Consider the following 20,723-nt stretch of genomic DNA (forward strand, 5'->3'; position numbering starts at 1 on the left):
AGTCATGGAGACAAAATTAGAAAGTCTAATGATGATGCCAAGGAGCCTAACAGTGATGAGATGACAGTTCTGATGACGGTAGCGCTAGTGATTCAGGATGAAAACCCTGCACGGTTTACAAAATAACTCACTGTTTGATTCATTTAACAGGCTATTGTCAGAAGCCTCTGGGATCTGAAAACACAATTATCTACATAGAAAGAAACAGCGAGCATATAATACAATCAACCCTAAGGTGTCTGTGATTTGATTTTCTGGAACGAGGCATAGGAGCATGTTAAATTCCAGGCAGCAGCTGCAAAAGCAAAGGAATACAGGAATCAGGAGAAACAAACAGCAGAGCATCATGATGATCATGACAATGGTGAAGAACCAGCTAAGCAGGGCAGAGAGCAAAACTGACGATCGAGTTGGAAAAGTCAGACACAGCATGGGCATCAGTAGGGTCCACATAAAGGGGCCATTGAAAATCAAGTGCTTGTTGTGAAGAGAGCCAGTCACAAAGTGGGAGATGCTAGAACAAGTCTGCAGAGGGACTGTGAATGGTGGAGAGGAAGAGACAAACCACCTAAATTGGCTGTCATTAACCCTCTGGACACTCACAGAGAATGAAAGACTAAAACAGCTACCTGAACAGCATCTCTACAACAGCTTCCAAGAGGACTGACTCAACATGCAGTGCACGTGCCCCTCCCAAGCTAAGAGAGGAACCAATGGGCTACACTAGAGGGCCAGCAACCAAAAACACCCATACAATTTAAGGAAGGACAGAGACGGCCAGGAAAGCAACTGAACCAGGAACCAAGTGGTCAGTAAGCACCACAGAAGTTATTCAAACAACTCTTAACAGAGTAGCATTAAATAGTTTTGCATAGGATCATGAAAGGGCAAATACAAGATGAACTGGTATCATATCCATATTGTATAGGATAGCAAGGCTTATTAAAGATTGCTGGAGGGCAGCCCCGGTGGCGCAGCGGTTTGCCTGCAGTCCAGGGTGTGATCCTGGAGACCGGGGATCGAGTCCCACGTCGGGCTCCCTGCATGGAACCTGCTTCTCCCTCTGCCTGTGTCTCTGCCTCTCTCTCACTCTCTCTGTGTTAAATAAATAAATCTTTAAAAAAATAAAAATAAAAAATAAAGATTGCTGGAGAGAAACCTTCACAATCTCAAAATGGTAACTTTGAAAACAAATGACTAGGGACAACAGGCTGCCTAAACCAGAGCATCTAGACTAGTGCTTATTATGCAGAGTGTGGCCCACAAACCATTGATGTGATGGAATACAAACCGACCCATGAGGAACTTAAATATCTTCTTTTTCCTGGTTGACTATTTTCAGGAAAAGACCATGTCTGATAAGAGATCTATATGGCTGTATGAAAGTTATTCTATTTTGGGGCAACTGTAAATTCACCCCAAGGTAGCAAAATCACTGTCTAGGGATCCTGTTGTCATTCTGATGCCAACTCTAATGTGAACACTCTAATTTTACTTTCCACTTGGAGGGTAAATCAGGACATGATCTTTTTGTAAAAGAGATTTAATGAATTAGCTGAATTTGGTACTACTTTTTGCAACAGCTTCATGTTGCAATTTTTATATTGTCTAAAAAGCTATTTCTTAAAACTCTGAAGGTTAAAGAAAATGATGTTGAACAAAACTTCAGTGCTAGAAAAAGCCATTTATTACAGAACCATTCTAGAGATAAAGAAAATGGGAACCAGAGACACTAAGAGACTAACCTGAGGCCACACTACTTCCTGAGCCACTAGAGCAGAGTTTCTTGACTCTTGATGCTCTTTCTTCAATTAAGGCAGAAATTAATAGGCTTTAAAGAAAATATTCTACAGAGATGCCTGGGTGGCTCAGCAGTTGAGCATCTGCCTTCAATACAGGGCATGATCCTGGAGTCCCGAGATCGAGTTCCAAATCAGGCTCCCTGCATGGAGCCTGCTTCTCCCTCTGACTGTGTCTCTGCCTCTCTCTGCATCTCTCATAAATAAATAAATAAAATCTTTTAAAAAAGGAAAAGAAAAAGGAAGAAAATATTCTACAAAACCGCTCACCATCAATTAAGAAAGAGTCAAGGAGGGATCCCTGGGTGGTGCAGCGGTTTGGCGCCTGCCTTTGGCCCAGGGCGCGATCCTGGAGACCCGGGATCAAATCCCACATCGGGCTCCCGGTGCATGGAGCCTGCTTCTCCCTCTGCCTATGTCTCTGCCTTTCTCTCTTTCTCTCTGTGACTATCATAAATAAATAAATAAATAAATAAATAAATAAATAAATAAATAAATAAATAGGTAAGTCAGTCAGTCAGTCAGTCAAGGATATTATTTCTTCAAGTCTGAATAGCACACTTAGCATAAATAAAACTGAGATGTTGACAAGAGATGGCTTTTGGTCTCTGAGTTGTCTACTTACTCTGCAGGCAGGCCTGGTACACTGGTACCCAGTGCTGTCTATAACACACTCTAGAAACCCAACTTAAGATTAAATTGAAATTGGGATGCATACTTCAAAAATGAGGAGTTAAGACAATCTTTAAGAGTCCTTCTTCCCTGCAGGTAGTACATAAAAAAAAATCCCCCCTCCCCCCAAAAAACTACTAACCTCAGGAAAAAAAGTTCCTGAGCTCACTAGTTTGTTTTTTTTTTTTTAAGATTCATTTATTTATTCATGAGAGACACAGAGAGAGAGAGGCAGAGACATAGGCAGAGTTGAAGCAGGCTCCCCATAGGGAGCCCGATGAAGAACTCAATCTCAGATCCCAGGATCACGACCTGGGCTGAAGGCAGGCACCCAACCACTGAGCCATCCAGGTATCCCCATCAGGAACTTTTTAAAGCTCCAAGACATATTGGACTCAGGCACCACTCAACTCACATTATGAATGTCTACCTATCTATGTAGCACTCACTAATAATCATGTTCACACAGCTAAACACAATTTAATTTCCTTGTCATGATTCAGTTTAAGGTGGCAGAGAAATCCACAGAACAAGCCAGAAATACTTCCATGAAAAAAAAAAAACACAGTTTAAACTGTGATATATAAAAGGTTAAATGCTTACTACATGGAACATTCCTTGAAGCCATCAGATAGCCAAGGTTTTACTGTACTGAACATAGCATGCTCCACAAGTGCGTTCCAAGCGTGCTCCACAAGTGCGTTCCAAGCGTGGGGCCCTCGGGTCGCCTAGCACAGCATCTGCCCTTGCGTGCTTCTGTAGTGGATACTTATGGATATTTATAGTCCAAGCCTACCCGATGGCACTCATAGTACTGACTCTGATGCCAGACTAATAAACAAGCACCAGAGTTACCACATAGTAGCTATAGTTACGTATTTAAATTCTTACTGAGTAAGAATCCAAATCAAGGATACACACATTCCAATTCAGTTTGAATTGTGATTAAAAACTGAAAGTAATTACATTTCATTCTCTTTTGCCAGAGAGGCTTGTGGAGGGGTCGAGATCTTTATGATGGGGTAACATGGGTCTCTTCCTCAAGGCAAGAAGCTATTCAAAAAGCTAAGCAGTAGCAACACATTCTGCAAAAGTATTTTGCCAACTAACCGTATTTCTGAAATCAAAAATAAAGAGAAGCAAAGGGAAATAAAAGGTTAGGAAAGTAAATTAACCTCTTCTATTCCTGTTTTCCATTATAGTATTTTTCTCCTGCAGTATCATGTCTTAGGAATGCAGCTCCTACACACTCAACAATGAAATAGTCTAAAAACGAGGAATTCTCAAGCACTTCTGTGGTATAACCACAGCTTGCCCTGCGCACGCAAGATGCTGTCTACCCAGGTCTGCTGGACGGAATTCTCACTGTTCACAAAACTGAAGCAGAACGAAGGCGCGTATGCCTCAGTGGACTGCTGTGCTGCATTAAAAACTCAAGATGCAATGCAAAATCATCAAGAAGCAATTATCTAAAGCTAGGGAAAATGGAAGATTTCGCTTATGTTGACTTAAGGGAAAATTAAAACAGAGAAATTCATTTTGTGATAAAAGTAATAGTTTTGTTTGTTTTGGTTTGGGTGGGAAGTTGGAAGTTGGGGGAGGGTTCCCTGAATAATAGCAGTGTTATTCCCCAGAAACTATTTGCAAGGCGCTGGATGACCTAATTCTTAAAGGGTCTGGTTAATGTCTTGACTCCTAACTTCCAACACTATTTTCAGTTGGTCCCACTTGGCAATTAGGAATTTTTTTTCTTTTACGTCAAGATGTGAGTTAACGGAAATTATAATCTTATTTGTACACTAAGGCTTTAAAAGGCGATACAGTAAGATTCAAAATCCCCCCCCAAATAAAGAACATTTTATATTAAATAGTAGGAGATTTCACTTCCTTCCCAGAGAACCCCTGCATTTCCCCCACTGACCCAAACAGAACCCTGCACAGCAACTTTGTCACCAATGCCCATAGTGAAAAAACAGACACAAAAAGTTAGCCTGCATGGGCTTCACTAACGTCTTTATTACAATTTCAAAGGCAATTTTACAATAGCAGAAATTACCCTTCCATTTACAACAATTAACGAAATGAAAAGATTTCTCACCCTTCTCCCTTCGCTAGGTATTTCAGAACTTTACCCACTTCCTACAAACATGTTCTGAAGGAAGAAACAAGAACATTACTGTTGTTTCTGAAATACCTCACTTTAGAAGTGAGTAAAAAAATGCTGAGGGAAAATGTAGGCTAAAAAGCAGAGTCCCATGCTTCATATAAAATCTTTCTTGGTCTCACCTGAAAACCAAAGCGAAAGCATTTGCCATCTTTAATTATCAAGCTTCTTTCCCTTTTAGTGGTGAAAAGGTTCCCCAAACCTTTTCCATCATTCATTTGTCAAAGTATGCCATTGTTCTCAACAGTCCCCAAGCAAGCAGCAGCAGCTGTGGAGAATACTGAGCGCCACATAAAAAGGCCTGCTGGGTGCAAGCACAACTGCAATTCCCAGCTTCTGAAAAAAACCTTTCTCTGCCCTCCTTGTTTTTCCTGCCCTGGCACTTAGAAACACACAGGCCCAAAGGTGTGGATCAAATGATCACCCTGGATGTAGTGAGCAGGGAAAGAAAAAGCATTTGTGATACTGTCGCAGTGATCTGATGGATGGCAAGGTCTGTTCTCACTACAGTCACTGAGGGGAAGGGAGAAACCAGGAGTCAGGGGTCAGCAGGAACTGCTCTGCTCATTTTTATATTCATGAAGAGAGACAAGAAAGAACTCAACAAAACCAACCACAGACCGCGAAAGCAAAACTCAGTACCATGGCAGGTGGACCTGCACACATAGGGTGCAAGCGCATAGCACACGATCCCCTGTGCACCAGCATGGGAGGAGTCAGCCCTTTCATGGCAGCAACTTTCTGTGAGCTTCCACAAGTTATCATTTCACATGTCTCTGCATAAACCTAGTATAGCTACTCACCTGTTCAAACTTTCTCTCGGCTGTCTATTTATTCTACTAACACAAACATGGCTCTATACAGAATTCCATCTTCAAATGAAACCAAGTACTTCTAACAAGTTTCCAACTAAACTTCTAACTAAACAATTTCCCTGTGACTTATAAACTACCTCAGAATTAAAGGACACATCTATTTATCAGTTATTTTCATTGCCAACCTATCACCTGCCCATACATCTCTCTAGCCTCTGCCTGGCCATGTCAAATTCAAGCATTCTGGTAAAAAGAAATTATTTTATAAAGCAGCAAATTCCATTTTCAGGACACCTCTAATAGTTAGAAAGTTCTTTCATATCCTGAACAGAAATTTCAGTGATTTTTAAGTCCAACTCTGCTTTGTGAGCTACTTAAAACACCTTTCATTCAGTTTGAATTATTACTTACCTTTAGACGTTCAATGGCTTCCTCTCCTCCGGGTGTAGACATGATCCTCTCCTGAATACTGGTCACAGATGTTAAGCCCACCTGACTATTCAGTGAGCAGGAAGATGGAGATGAAGTAAGGGACCCCATGGATGCTGTGGAAAAATTGCCAGGGCGTTGATTCTCAGAGGCTAGCAAGTACCTATGCTTATTGTTCTGAAAATCTTTCAGATCTGGGAGACAGAAAGAAGGGAAGGCAGAAAAGGTAGAAAAGAGGGAAAGGAGCAGAGGGAGAAAAAAGACAGGAAGGAACACCAGCGTAAGAAAGGATAGCATTAAAGCGCCAAGACAAAGACACGTTATAATACAAAGACAAGTTATAATTGTTCTAGATGGCAGTTCTAAAACATGTCTGTTTTTAATACTGGTATCCTAGAGGTTAACAACCACTTATGAAACTAAAAAATTTAGAAACTAAAAAATCCCAGGGTGGGTTAACATTGTATTTGGAAGGGCGTAACCAGAGCCTCAAAGGATAATGCTCAGGCAGTCTCCTGTAAACAAGACATGCTACATTCCTTTTATTCCTTCTACAGCTCCAAATCTACAACATTTTAGATTTACACTACTCTTAAATTCCAGTAGTTTGTAATGGTACAGGAAAAAAGATGATCATTTATTTATCAGTAATATTAACCTAGCCCAATATTTCATGGCATTCAGTAAAAATTCCCAAGAAGATATTACAGGTCAAACAAAAATCTGTAGTGTCCTTTTGTATAGCAACATTCTAACATGCTAAAAAGGATCTTTAAAATATGCCTTTTTAAAAAAAAAGAGAGGTCAATGTAGAAATCACAAGAATGTTAAGTTCTGGTTAAGAACTCAAGGCCAATTACCTAAACAGGGAGAACAATTAGCAAATTAATGAAGCTGTTACAGTTTACATTAATCTGTTAGAGTAAGCAAAAATCAAGGCTATTTGCTAATTATTGCAAAGTAAGGCTCTTACTCTGCCTAACAGTACTACCATGAGTCACTGGTAAGCCAAGTTCCTATGAAATGCAAGTTTCAAGGATATATTTTCACTTACTAAGGTCTTTAGTAGAACTGTAAGTTTTGTTTTTAAATTTAGTTTTGATAAAAAGAGCCACAAATACAAAATTCATTAATTTGCTGTTTGTACTTTCCTTCATTAGTCATCCTTGTCAAACACCAGAGAAAAACCATAGGTATTGATGGATTTCTAGTTTTTAAATTAGCTCATGTTTAAAATTTGAAAAAACTACAATACTTAAAATTCACACCAAAACTAAGTTTTCCTTAAATGATACAAGTCAATACAAAGAGTCAGAAAACATTATTATTTGTCCTCTTTGGGTCTACTCATGTCTACTTAATCAAAGCCAGTTCTTGAAACCCCTTGAAACCAGTGGTTGATTCAACACAGTTTGAAAACCACCATCTGCAAATATAGAACATAGGAAAACAAGCAAGTTTTAAAAGTAGGATAGGAACTGGAGTAAAAAAAAAAAAAAACAGCCATCAGGTGATGGCAGCAAGGAAGGAAAGAATACGATGGGTGGAGTTTAGAAGATCCAATGGACACATGCAAGCCCTAAAAGAAATTAAAGTAGATCAAAATGGAAATTCAGAAGTAGTCAGGGCTGCTTTCCTGCATGGAGACAAAATTAAAACTTAGTCATGCATAGCATTTTGGGAGATGCCACAACTGCTCAAAAGAGGCAACAAGCTGATAGCAGCACCACCTGGAGCACAAAAGCAAGAACAAGATGGTGTCTTTCTCACATTGGTATCAGTCAGCTTTGGAAATCTCAGACAGAGCTGTTCCAGTCCAAGAGTCACTCTGTATTGGAGTGTTATTGTGTCTTCAAGGCCCAGCCTCATCACAGTGGCCAGGGCTACATTTGCTTTCTCCTACGCATTTCCTCCCTGTCAAGCCCTATTATGTGCCTCATTAACTGAACAAGCAAATCAATTAAAATCTAAAACAACCAAAAAGTCAAGATTCTTCATTTCTTATTTTTTTTAATTAATTAATTTATTTACTTATTTATGAGCAATAGAGAGAGGGGGAGAGACACAGGCAGAGGGAGAAGCAGGCTCCATGCAGGGAGCCTGACGTGGGACTCGATCCTGGGTCTCCAGTATCACACCCCGGGAAGCAGGCGGCACTAAACCGCAGCACCACCGTGGCTGCCCATATTCTTCATTTCTTCTAAGATAAAAATCCCCTCATGAATTATCTTACAAGGGTAAGAAATCATGTCCTCACCAACTTAATGATACCTATGGAGAGAACAAACTAGTGTGATCCTTCATAAAATGCCCTCTTTTACACTCAAGTTTTTAAAATTTAATTTCTAATTCCAGAAAAGGAGGGAAAGAAAAGGTTTTCCGAACCACCATGTAAACTGAGGCCCAAGATATAGAGGAAACTAACTAAGCATAAGCATCAGCATAAGCTAATCCAATACTCACAGAGATAGTCATGGGCAGTTTAGCCAACAGGAAGTGATTGTTTTTAATTATATGCACAGCAAGGCTCAGAATTACGTAACTAATTTAAAAGGATTTTTCTATTAAATAATCGGACCCTGAAGGATTTCAAGAGGCCAGAAAGGTAATGATTTTTAAAAGCTGGGGCTCTGAGTTATACTATCCAATCTACACAGAAACCATGAGATCTCAGGAGCAAATTAACCACCCGATGCAAGCAGTGTCCTCATTGGTAAAATGGGCATAATGGAACTTTTTCCAGAATCAGTGACAGGATTAAATGAGAGAATACATTCAAGGTCCCTAGAATAGAGCCCAGCACATTATAAACACTCAGGAAATGTGAGGTGCTGTCATTGCTATCATCAATCATCCTCTATGACTTTGGACTCAGTTTAATCACATAAGTGGAAAAACTGAAGAGGAGAAGCAGCAAGAGATTAAGCCTCTTGACTACTTAAGTCATGAACTGAAATACAGTAGTGTTTGCAAAATGGAGAAGGGCAAAAACAGGATCATTTCTGAATCTACAGTATGCTCTGTCTGGGATTTCCCTGTTAGGATTGCTGGCATGCAAAGCTCATTTTAAGGCGGATCCAGCAGAGGCAGATTAGCAAATTAAGAGTACTGGAAATAATCAATACATGAAATACACACATTTGCCTCCACTTCCAGAGTAATCATCGATCAATGGATCAACTGAAGGTAAGCAGGAGGGAAAATACAAGAAGGGTCAAAGTTCAGGTTCAGCAGTGACACAGAGAGGGAACAGAGCAGCATTTAGCATTTGTGAAGATGAAAAAAATTAATATTAAGAATATATTATCATTTTGCACACTCTATTCACTTAAACTCGGGTACTAATCAGTAAGAACTAAACTGGAAGACACTTTGAAAATCTTATTAAAATTCCAAACTATTAATTTTTCACTCAAAAAATAAAAAATATTTTGTCAAATAAACCCATATATGCTATTCTACCTGAAACGTCCAGTTAACTCAACTTCTAATTAGGCATTATGCAGGCAGATCACTGAGGTTAAAAAAAGACTAATTTTAAAACAATGCTGCAAAATAATTCTCTCTGGAAGTCTAATTCTTCAGCTTGACAGGAAATGGATATTTTTCCCTTCATGTGTTCAGAGGGAACTGGGTGAGGAGTATTCTTCAATCATTTTGCAGGAAGGGAAAGATATCACTCAAAGTTTATCTTCTCTGAAAGGAGACTGGAACAGTGGGTTTGTTACATGTATATTACTGCTACTACATTAATCCAGAGAAGCCCCTAATACAAAAAAAAATTTAAGTAACATTTTTATAAAATGATTAATATTTCAGTAAGAATAAGTTCAACATTCCAAATAAACTTCACTGATAATCTAAAATGAAAATCTATTAAAAATGCAAGCAATAAATATTTACATTTTAAAAACTAATTCCATGAATTCAGCTGGATAGCCTACTATATACTACATAAAGAAAGATTCTGAGATTATTTTCATTGGATTTTTTTTAAAGTTAAAAAAAAAAAACCAAAAAGCCTTTTTCTACCATCTAACTTCACCAAATTCTTTGAATCTAAGTTTAAATCTAGGAACCCTGAAGAGGAAAAGAGTAGCATGTTGATCCTTAATTCACTTACTATCAATAATATCTCCCAGCCCCTGAGCACGAAGAAGGTCCTTTAGCCGAGTCACCTCCTCCTTTAATTCACGAACCAGTTTGGCATTGGGGTCCTCGTTGATAACAGCATTGCACTTAATTTGTTTTGCACGATCTGCATATCTATATCCAAAAAGAACATTCATTTTTGCCATTCCTCAGATACTCTACTTCTCATAAGTAACATACCATTATTTCTATCTCTAAATTTACACATTTTATGAGTCTTAATAATAACATAAGCACAGAAAGTTTTATAGTATCTCATCAAGATGAAGAAAAAAACTCAGAAGAAATTTAGTGATTTAACCAAAATCATAAAGAGAAATAAATACCAGAAATAGGACTCACAATGCATTTGTCAAAGTGCATAGGGTTCTTTCCATCAATGGGAAAAGAGTAGAAAGTTCCAGATTAAAGTAATAAAAATTTATTCATATATAGAAATGCAGCTGACCCTTGAACAATACAAGTTAGAACTGCATGGGTCTACTTATATCAGATTTTTTTCGATAAATACATTCCAGTACAGTAAATGTATTTTTTCTTCCTTATAATTTTCTTAATAACATGTTCTTTCCTATCACTCACTTTATTCTAAGAAAACAGTATGGCATTATATACATATATACATGTATACTGTATATTATATACGTAATACACGGAATGGGGAGTCAAGTTTATAGATGCAGATTTTTGACTGTGCAGAGGGCTGGCACTCCTAACCACTGGACTGTTCAAGGGCCAACTATATTCTATATTCTATTAGCTAAAGTTCCATAAACTTTTTAACACTACGTGTATTGTTATTTGCATTACTTATTAAGATATGAGCATCTCTATAATGACAAACCCTACAAGGCAACACTTCTTTTTATAGCAATGAAAATTTTAAGAAATTGAAATTGAGATTGAAAACCATAAACAGGTAAATTCTATTATAATAAAAATCCCCTCAACACAATGAATAAAAATAAAAATCTCCCCAACCATGTTTTTCCTGTTATGAGAGGGATGGGGTTATTACTTACATAAAAAATTATCCATATAACATAAGAAAGTCCCTATGGCATAACAAAATAACTTATGGTTGCACAGTGTGTATTCAGTTATCGAGATCAATTGGAGTACCTCAGAGTGCTCAAAGTTTCATCATAGTTGATATCTGCCGGGCTCAGAGCAGCAACCATTGCAGTCCGAGAATTGCCACCTAAGATGATGAATCATGGTTACTGTAAATCATACTCATTTTAGAAAGAATTTTATTAAATGTGTCATATTAGACAATACCATCTCAAATCCTAAAATTTAATTAAGAGTCAACAAATGTATTGAATGCTCCTATGCGGGGCACTGTTATACTCTTAATCTTGGTGCTCAGACCTACTATGATCGGTTTCCCTCTCCTCGTTTAAGATCTCAGCCACTCCACCCAAGTACTCTTAGGTAGGGAGTGAAAGTCACAGTGATGTGAACAGCCCAACAGGCTCTTCTCAGCCTCTTCCTTATGTCAGCGACAGATGACATAGCTGATCACTCCCTTCTCATCAGGAAGGAGAGGAAGAGGCTAACAAAACAGAGAACAAAGAGCAAAGACCTGAAGATCCAAAACCATCAGCAGAAAGGTAACATGGAGTTTCCATAGAGATTTGAAGGAGCAATGGTTTGAAGCAGGTATGGTTAGGAAGACAACCACACCACAGTCCACATTCCAAGGTCAAAAGATAGGAGAGAAAACGCTGATTAAAAAGCTAGCAAATCCAACCAGTTTAAATCATGAGTAAAAATTTCAGAAAGAAGACAGCAGTCAAGTTAGTGACATGGATATGTGGAGATTATTCTTCTCCAAAACAAATACACAAGACAATTAACCACAGTAAACAGCTTTAAAAAGATAACTACACACCAGTGATCAACATACCTAGATTTTCTCGAAGGAGCCACGTAAGTACAGAATCCCTGTAAGGAATAAAATCAGTCTTCTTCTTCTTCTTACTCTATGAAACAGAAAGAAATGGTTTTAGCATGGTTAGAGAGGAAAAATTCACATGAAAGGCAAACCAGTCTAAAGTTTGTAAGTAAACTACAGTAGAACCCCATCACTGTTGAAATTAGCACTCATGGCTTCAATTCTTCGTAATATCCAGAGTTCATGTAATAAAGTAATTTTTCCTTTTTATATTTTATTTTGAAAAATTTGCAACATACACAACAGTTTAGAGAGTAGCATAAGCTACCATATATCCATCATGCAACTCCAACCATTATCAATATTTTGCCAATCAGGTTTCTATTACCCCTCAATCACTTTACACTTTTTCTTCCTAAACCATTTTAGAATAAATTGCAGACACCATGCCCTTTTATCTCTAAATACTCCAGCAGATAAGGACATTCTCTTACATGGTCACAGTTCAATGACTTAATTCAGGAAATTTAATATCAATACTATTATCTAATATCCTGTCTACATCTTATCTTTTATAGCTGGTAGTGCTCTAAAGCAAATCCAACATTTCACCTAAAAATAAATATTCCAGATACATATCTCCAACAGAGAAAGATTTCCTTTTTCTTTTAAACATAACCATAAACCATTATCACACATAACAAAATAATAATAATTTATTAATATCATCTCATTTCTAAGCCTCAAACAATGATTTTTTTATTGTTGTAGAGGGGCAAGTATGAATACTGGGCATTCCAGGTTAGATGTGTAGGAGCAAGTCATTTAGTTAACAAATTTACTCGGCCCACCATCAAATCATTAAGTGGACTGTTGCATCTCTAACAACTCTTATGAAAGTAATATACATTTGATTTTTCTGGAAGGAAATTATACTCCAAATAAGTCCAACCAACAGAGTTAGGACTCAGAGTGAAAAGATCCAAGACAGTGATGTGATTTGCTAATCTGGAGACCTGTAAAGCCTGCAAGATGAATTGTCTGTATATATGTGTCAAGTATTTACCTATACTGCTATGATCCTTCTCATTATCATGGGATAGAGCAAAAGGCACCAATGCAAAGCCAGTGTTAAAATGGAGGAAATTATATCCTTTGAAAGTAAAAATTAACAAAAACTCTTTGAAGATAACAGCTACTGCAATATGTCCTGGCTGATGACCAGGTCATGATAATTTAAGAAGCCACTAAGGGGGAAGCCAGGGTTCACTGATAAAAACATCTCCCCCCATTCCTCGTATAATGTGAGGTTAAACTAAGGATGATCTAGCTCTTGTAAAAGTATGTGTATTCAGAAAAGCAGTGCTAAATAGCTGACCTCTGGTCTGTTGAGGAGGAAAGGAAACCGGCAAGTAGCACTTTAATTCCATAATTCCATCTCTTATCCAAAATGTCCCATCCAATTCATCCCATTCCACCCACAGACACACTTTCCACCAATGAGAGTCATTTCCTATAACAGGATCTATTTCTAAATGACACAGAACTCTAGGGAGAATTAACCTTCTCAGTCATTCACAGACTAGCAGGACTGTCAGTCCACAACAAAATTCTTGAGGCCTGAGACCTCAGTTCTTCCTTCTCTAGCTCCTCACCACACCTGAACACTCCACTTGGCCTGTGGTTTACTGAAAATGCTGCAAGATCTAAGGTATGTCAGTTATGAGGACTGCAAATAGTACCATAAAAATAAGCTATATCTCTTTGCCAAAAAATGTTCTATTTTCATTTTGGTCAATTAGACTAATTTAAGAAGGAGCAGCTAAATAAAGAAGCATAAATAGAACTTCCAACTTTTCCATTTGAAAGTATCTCAGAATTTTACCCACTTCTTTTGCATTTGCTCTCTTACACAAATTAATCTCAACTGTTCTCACAAGGGCCTCGGTAATTACAGAAAAAGGTTTACTTACACCACTGGCCTCTCTAAAAAGAAGTACTACCAAGTATGGATGGTAATAATCCTGTTTCTCTCCCCAGTGGAAATAACAGTACGTTTTAATTCACCAAATATTATGCTTATTATGTAAAAACTAAAATTTGTCTTTGTTCGGTTATATAGTTAACAGCATAGATGCAAAGTACTAAACAAGGTTTTCCAAAACTAATTCTAAAAAAAGTCATTTGCAAATTATTGTGGCACAGAGCAATATGGGAAATATGTAGATAAATATTTTATAAACTTTTCCTTCGGTTGATAAAGAATATTAAAAAATGAGCAAATGGACATGAAGTTAGAAAAAGCACATTTTAACAGCTTTCATGGTTCTGGGACTTAGATTAGATTTCTGAAGAATATCTACATATACATAATATCAAATAACAGATAGACTTTTTATTGAAGGCAGCTTTTTCCAATAAGCTGAAAGAAACCGAAAAAAAGTATTACTTTTTATTAAGTAATTTTTGTACAAAGTAGAGAATAAACCTATATATTACAAGTATGAATATAAAGTATTTCATTGCAGATATTGTCTTTATCTCCAATGTTATTCATGTGATTCAGAACAAACTGTTAAGGGCTCTATTATTGATGCAAAATAGTACTAAGAAATTTTAAGAGTATTTAAATAGAAATAGGGGATCCCTGGGTGGCGCAGCGGTTTGGCGCCTGCCTTTGGCCCAGGGCGCGATCCTGGAGACCCGGGATCGAATCCCACGTCAGGCTCCCGGTGCATGGAGCCTGCTTCTCCCTCCTCCTGTGTCTCTGCCTCTTTCTCTCTCTCTATGTCTATCATGAATAAATAAATAAATCTTTAAAAAAAAAAAAAAATAGAAATAAAAGGAAAAGTCTACTGTTTTGAGATTAAAAGGATGCAAAGACCCTGTGTTCTAGATACAGTTAAACTTGATTCTACAGCCTTCACTTTGTGTATAACCAGAGTAGAAAAAAAATTTTTTAACAATTCAAAAATCCATGACTTTTCACAAGAAGATTATACAAAAAAGGTTTAAGAAAAATATCCTAATAATTTCAAGAAGGCAGCTATGTTTTAAAATGGTACCTGGAAGAAATCTTTTTACTGCCCTTTCAAGAGGATTATAAGTGACTTCTTCAAGTGACAGACCTACAGATCACTAAGAGAAACATCATTATGATAACATTATATAGAAGATTCCTCAATTTCTCTCTTGTTCCTTTATTCTAAATTCCTCTCCAAAGCACATCATGTTCCCTAAATTAGGTTTGGTGGGCAGTCTCATGATTCATGGTCACTCTAAACAGCAATTCTAAATTCCAGAGCCAGAAAGCAAGTAACAAAAAGTTATTTTTCAAGGTTCCATTCCTACTTATGCTTCCTTACATCCTGCCGAGAATTTAAAATCACCACAATTGATTCTATACCTAGTTCATTTCTATCAAACACCACCGTACCTTGCTGGTGCAGTTATCCTACAGATGAAGCATTTAAGAGAAAGAAAGAATGAGAACACAGGATAAGCCTTCACACAAAAAGTACTTTAAGGTAATAAATTGAGAATGACTTTTCAGAAATAAGCAAGGAAGCATTTGATTCTTTTTAGGGATTCAAATAATGTACTAAGTAAGAGTACGCAGTGACTAGATACTTCCTTAGCCTTAAACCTACAAAAACGAAGCCCTCAATTCAAAACTGTTTCAGATTTAGTGTCCACTGTTAAAAAATAGGAAAGAATAACACAATTTTATAAAATATATTATTGGCCCCCAAATCAACAGCATTCACCAAAGGCAAATGTTCCTCCTACTTAGAAAAGATTGTATAGGAAAAGAATATGCAACAAAAACCCTTGGTTTTGATGAGAGATATGAAGCAAGGCTCAAAAAAGTAATCAAACCCTAGGTCTCTGTAAAGAGCTAGTTTTCAGTCTAGACTTTACAGATCTATGTTTACTTTCACTCTCCTTAATCTCTTTTACATTCAATAGAAAGTCAAAGTGTGTTACACCTAGTATCTTATCTGAAAAGCTCTAAAAGGAGAAAAGCAAGATTGCACAAAAGGACCAAAGAAGGTCAGTCTTCACAAACACATAAAATATCAAGCATATTTGCTGAACAGACAAGTTTTCCCATGCAACCCAGTATATAATACTTACCACCTCTGCCAAGGCTGAAATGACTTTGCCCAGAGTTGTAAGAGACTTATTAATATTTGCTCCTTCCTGAAATCAATACCAAACGTGAAAGAATGATTATGAAGAATTTCTCCTATTGCCATATCATCTATAATGCATAGGATATAATTAAGCCTTGTGCCAGCACTGTTTGCTTACTTATGACAAGTTCTAAAAACCTCTTTTGATCCTCACGGTCTCCCCAACCACTTATTGCCATGCCAGGACCACATACCTCAGTCCTGAGGTGCCCCAAAATGACTTGCCTCACAATGACTTGCCCCAAAAGCTGATGGATGCAGCCTTCTCCTCCCCACTCACCAGTATGCACTTTCTGTCCCGGTTACCTAAGCATCTCTCTGGAGAGGCCCGTGTCTGTTCTCACAGTCAGATCTTGTGTGTCCCTATCCCATTAGTGTCACTTTCATCTAGCTTGTTCCTTAAAACACAATCCAGCTCTCACCTTGACCATCAAATCCTCCTTACCTATTATGTTATGCTACTTATCTTTCAGTGAAGTTTTATCAGGTGTCAGCAAAATGTTTCTGTAAAGGTTTTGCAGTCCATCAACAAATAGAGGTAGCTATGTCCCAGTAAAATTTTATTTATAGCAACAGGTGGTCAAATTTGACCCTGGCCATAGTTTGCTGACCTACGTTATAGAACATTTATTGACTAGGTCAACTGTTTGGTAAAATAAATACCTTTAATCGAGTCCCTTTGGCACCAGTTGAATCAGCTCGTTCACTTCCTGCTAGATCCACCAAGCTAATTTTACTAACCTGTTGAAGAACAAAAACATTGGGACAACTCAGAAATAGCAAGGCAGAACCAGAAAACATTAAGAGGCAGGAAATTAAAATTAGGCATGAAGAAGACTACAAATATTAGGGCTCTTACACATATGGTCTAAAAAGACAAAGAGCACACACAAAAGTTAGGAGCAATTATCTTGGTTCAAAAGAAGTAATTTTAGGATACACATGACATATTTTACAACCGTATGTCATAAAAATATATAAACATATTAACCCATATGAAGCCTCCAGCAACTGGAACTCTTACACACTGCTGGTGGGAATGTAAAATGATATAATCACTCTGGGCAGTCTGAGTGGCTCAGCAGTTCAGTGCCTGCCTTCAGCCCAGGATGTGATCCTAGAAACCTGGGATCAAGTCCCACATTGGGCTCCTTGCATGGCACCGGCTTCTCCCTCTGCCTGTATCTCTCTGTCTCTCTCTCTCTCTCTCTCTCTGTGTTTCTCATGAATAAACAAATAGAATCTTTAAAAATACATATATAATCACTCTGGAAGACAGTTTAGTAGAGCTGTATACCTGCAGAGCTAAACATATACCAACATAAGACTCAACCATTCTACTCCCAGGTATGTACCAAGAGAAACAAAAGCAAATATCTGGGCAGCCCGGGTGGCTCAGCGGTTTAGTGCTGCCTTCAGCCCAGGGAGTGATCCTGGAGACCCGGGATCCAGTCCCACGTCGGGCTCCTTGCATGGAGCCTGATTCTCCCTCTGCCTGTCTCTCTTTCTCTCTCCCCTCTCTGTGTATTCTCATGAATAAATAAATAAAATCTTAAAAAAAAAAAAAAAGCAAATATCTACATAAAGACTTGTACACAAATGTTCATGGCATCTCCATTCACATGATCATAAACTGGAAACAATTTAAATGCCCATCAACAGGTGAGTTAATGACTGTGATCATATATATATATGTGTATATATATATATATATATATACATATATATACACACACACACACACACATATATATACATATATATAATGGAATACTATTCAGCAATGAAAACAAGTGAACTACTGATTCACACAACACAGATGAATTTCAAGATTATGCTAAATGAAAGAAGCAAGGCAAGAAAACAGTACATACCATATAATTCCATTCATATAAAATTCTGGAAAATGTAAACTAATCTATAGTGACAAAAAGCACATCAGAATTGCCTACATAGCAAGGTAGAAGATATGCTACAGATAGATTATAAAGCAGCATGAGGCAACTCTTTCAAAGTAATAGAGGTGGTTATGACTTGGACCAGGATATTGATTTTACAGGTGCATACACAGTAATCCAATTTTATACTTGAAATATGTGTGGTCTATTTTACTAACAGTACCTCAAAACGGTTGTTTAAAAAAAAAAAAAAAGCTTCAGGAAAGTTAGACAAAACTAACCAACGTGGATTACCAAAGAAGCTATGGTTATGGAATTAACATCATTATCTTTGTAGATGTGACATCATGGAAGAATGGAAAAAATGCTTTCACACAAGATGTACTAAATAGCGTTAATATTGTAAATAAGCAGTGTCAAGTTATTTGATCACTTATATGAAGAGTATTTTTTTTTAAATAATTTTCAGGGCAGCCCGGGTGGATTAGCGCCGCCTTCAGCCCAGGGCATGATCCTGGGGAGACCTGGGATCAAGTCCCAAATGGGGCTCCCTGAATGGAGCCTGCTTCTCCCTCTGCCTGTGTCTCTGCTTGTCTTTGTGTCTCTCATGAGTGAATAAATAAAATCTTTTAAAAAATAATAATAAAATAAAATAAAATAAAATAAAATAAAATAAAATAAAATAAAATAAAAATAAATAAATAAATAAATAAATAAATAAATAAATAAATAAATAAATAAATAATTTTCAGCTAGGGAGGCAAACTATAAGAGACTCAACTACAGGAAACAAACTGAGGGTTGCTGGAAGGGGGATGGGGTACCTGGGTGATGGGCATTAAAGAGGACATTTAATGTAATGAGCACTGGGTATTATATGCAACTGATGATTCACTAAACTCTACCTCTGAACCTAATAATACTAACTAAACTGAATTTAAATAAAAAATTAAAAAAATAAAAATTAAAAAAATAATTTTCAGCTAAAACGAGTCACTAAGTAAATGATCCTAGTTTTTAATGATGTCAGTATTCACAAAGTACTCAGTTTATAAGGTAAAGGTATTTTATCATTGCCAGTATCATAAATCTAACTTCAGGTTTAAAAATCTGGGTGGCTCAATGGCTGAGCATCTGCCTTCAGCTCAGAAGGGGTCCTGGGATCGAATTTTGCATCAGGCTCCCTGCAGGGAGCCTGCTTCTCCCTCTGCCTATGTCTCTGCCTCTGTCTCTCATGAATAAAAAAATAAATAATCTTAAAAACCAAAAAAATCTAGCTGCATGCTACTTAGGTACGTAGGCAGAGTTCAACATAAATTTATTACTAACAATAATAACACTAAAATTCATATTTGTTGAGTGGTTATTCTTTTTTTTTTTTAAGATTTTATTTATTTATTCATGAGAGACACAGAGAGAGAGAGGCAGAGACACAGGCAGAGGGAGAAGCAGGCTCCATGCAGGCAGCCCGACATGGGACTCGATCCCAGGTCTCCAGGATCACGCCCTGGGCTGAAGGTGGCACTGAACTGCTGAGCCACCCGGGCTGCCCTGTTGAGTGGTTATTCTGAGCCAGGGACTATTTATTACATTCACTAACCTGTATCAATATTTAATCATCTTAACAATCCTATGAGGCTGGGGAAACTGAGGCACCGAGAAGTTAAGTAACTTGCCCAACCTAACAGTGCTGAGAAGTGATAGAGGCAGGAGTTGAACTCCAATGTCTGCTATATTTAGCTGTCAAAAAGGAGAAACTAGGGGATCCCTGGGTGGCTCAGCGGTATGGCGCCTGCCTTTGGCCCAGGGTGTGATCCTGGAGTCCTGGGATCAAGTCCCACATCAGGCTCCTGCATGGAGCCTGCTTCTCCCTCTGACTGTGTCTCTGCCTCTCTCTCTCTCTCTCTCTCTCTCTCTGTGGGTCTCTAAATGAATAAATAAATAAAATCTAAAAAAAAAAAAAAAATGAGACATTAACAAGCAAGGGATTCAAAGAGCATCAGGATTGCTGTGCAGTCTTTTACTTTCCAAGGAAAAACACACCTTGTCTGTTTAACTGTTTGGTTAAATATTTAATACCACAATAACAACAGAGCTCAAAACAAAACAAACAAACAAACAAATCCCACATACCAAACAATTAAGAGGTTCTGTCAGGAAGAAAAAAAAAAAAAAGGAAGGATTTTCTCCCTACAAAACTGTTTAACTCTGGCACAGAGTATTTTTGAAACCCAAAGTCTTTGTTTATTCTTAACCCTATTTTCTATCTTGCAATTTCACTCAAAAACTCATATTCAAACTGGTTTAGAGTGGGTATAAAAATGACAAACAAAAGATAGAAAAGAGTCTCTGTTAAATAAAAAGACAACTTTCTTCCCTCCATAAAATGCACAGGGTAGCAAGACTAACTTCTGAAAATCTCCATTCTATACAACACAAGGCCGGATACTGAAGTTATCCTACCTTCTCAGTGGAAAGGTTGGTCTCAGTATCATGTTTCTTCTGGGTGAAAACAATGGTAAACACAGCATGGGAACGGCTACTTGTTTCATTCATGTTGGTAGCTGCCACTGTCCTAAATAAACATAAAGGTGACATGTGACAATGGAATTCTTGGATAAAAGTTAAAATGGACAGCAAGCTCCATGTAACCATAACATTCACAAGTAACAGCTTTATTCACAGATCATGAGATTGA

General features: G+C 37.5%; 1 protein-coding gene across 10 annotated transcripts in view; it reads right to left on the reverse strand.

Moving 5' to 3' along the window:
• The window catches only part of KIF1B (kinesin family member 1B), a 149,395-nt gene that overhangs the window by 77,234 nt on the left and 51,438 nt on the right, over positions 1-20,723 (reverse strand). For 3 of the 10 annotated variants that reach the window (XM_077891251.1, XM_077891258.1, XM_077891252.1), the window contains exons 7-15: positions 20,489-20,600; positions 16,791-16,868; positions 16,069-16,134; positions 15,368-15,385; positions 11,944-12,019; positions 11,154-11,232; positions 10,003-10,145; positions 9,018-9,059; positions 5,862-6,073 (exon numbers count right to left, since the gene is read on the reverse strand). In XM_077891251.1, the coding sequence (XP_077747377.1) occupies positions 5,862-6,073; positions 9,018-9,059; positions 10,003-10,145; positions 11,154-11,232; positions 11,944-12,019; positions 15,368-15,385; positions 16,069-16,134; positions 16,791-16,868; positions 20,489-20,600 (826 nt within the window). The remainder of the gene's footprint in view (positions 1-5,861; positions 6,074-9,017; positions 9,060-10,002; positions 10,146-11,153; positions 11,233-11,943; positions 12,020-15,367; positions 15,386-16,068; positions 16,135-16,790; positions 16,869-20,488; positions 20,601-20,723) is intronic. The other 7 variants (XM_077891259.1, XM_077891257.1, XM_077891260.1 and 4 more) reach the window with 5 other exon arrangements.

The sequence above is a fragment of the Canis aureus genome, chromosome 3 (assembly GCF_053574225.1).
Source record: "Canis aureus isolate CA01 chromosome 3, VMU_Caureus_v.1.0, whole genome shotgun sequence".
In the NCBI taxonomy this organism is placed as follows: domain Eukaryota; kingdom Metazoa; phylum Chordata; class Mammalia; order Carnivora; family Canidae; genus Canis; species Canis aureus.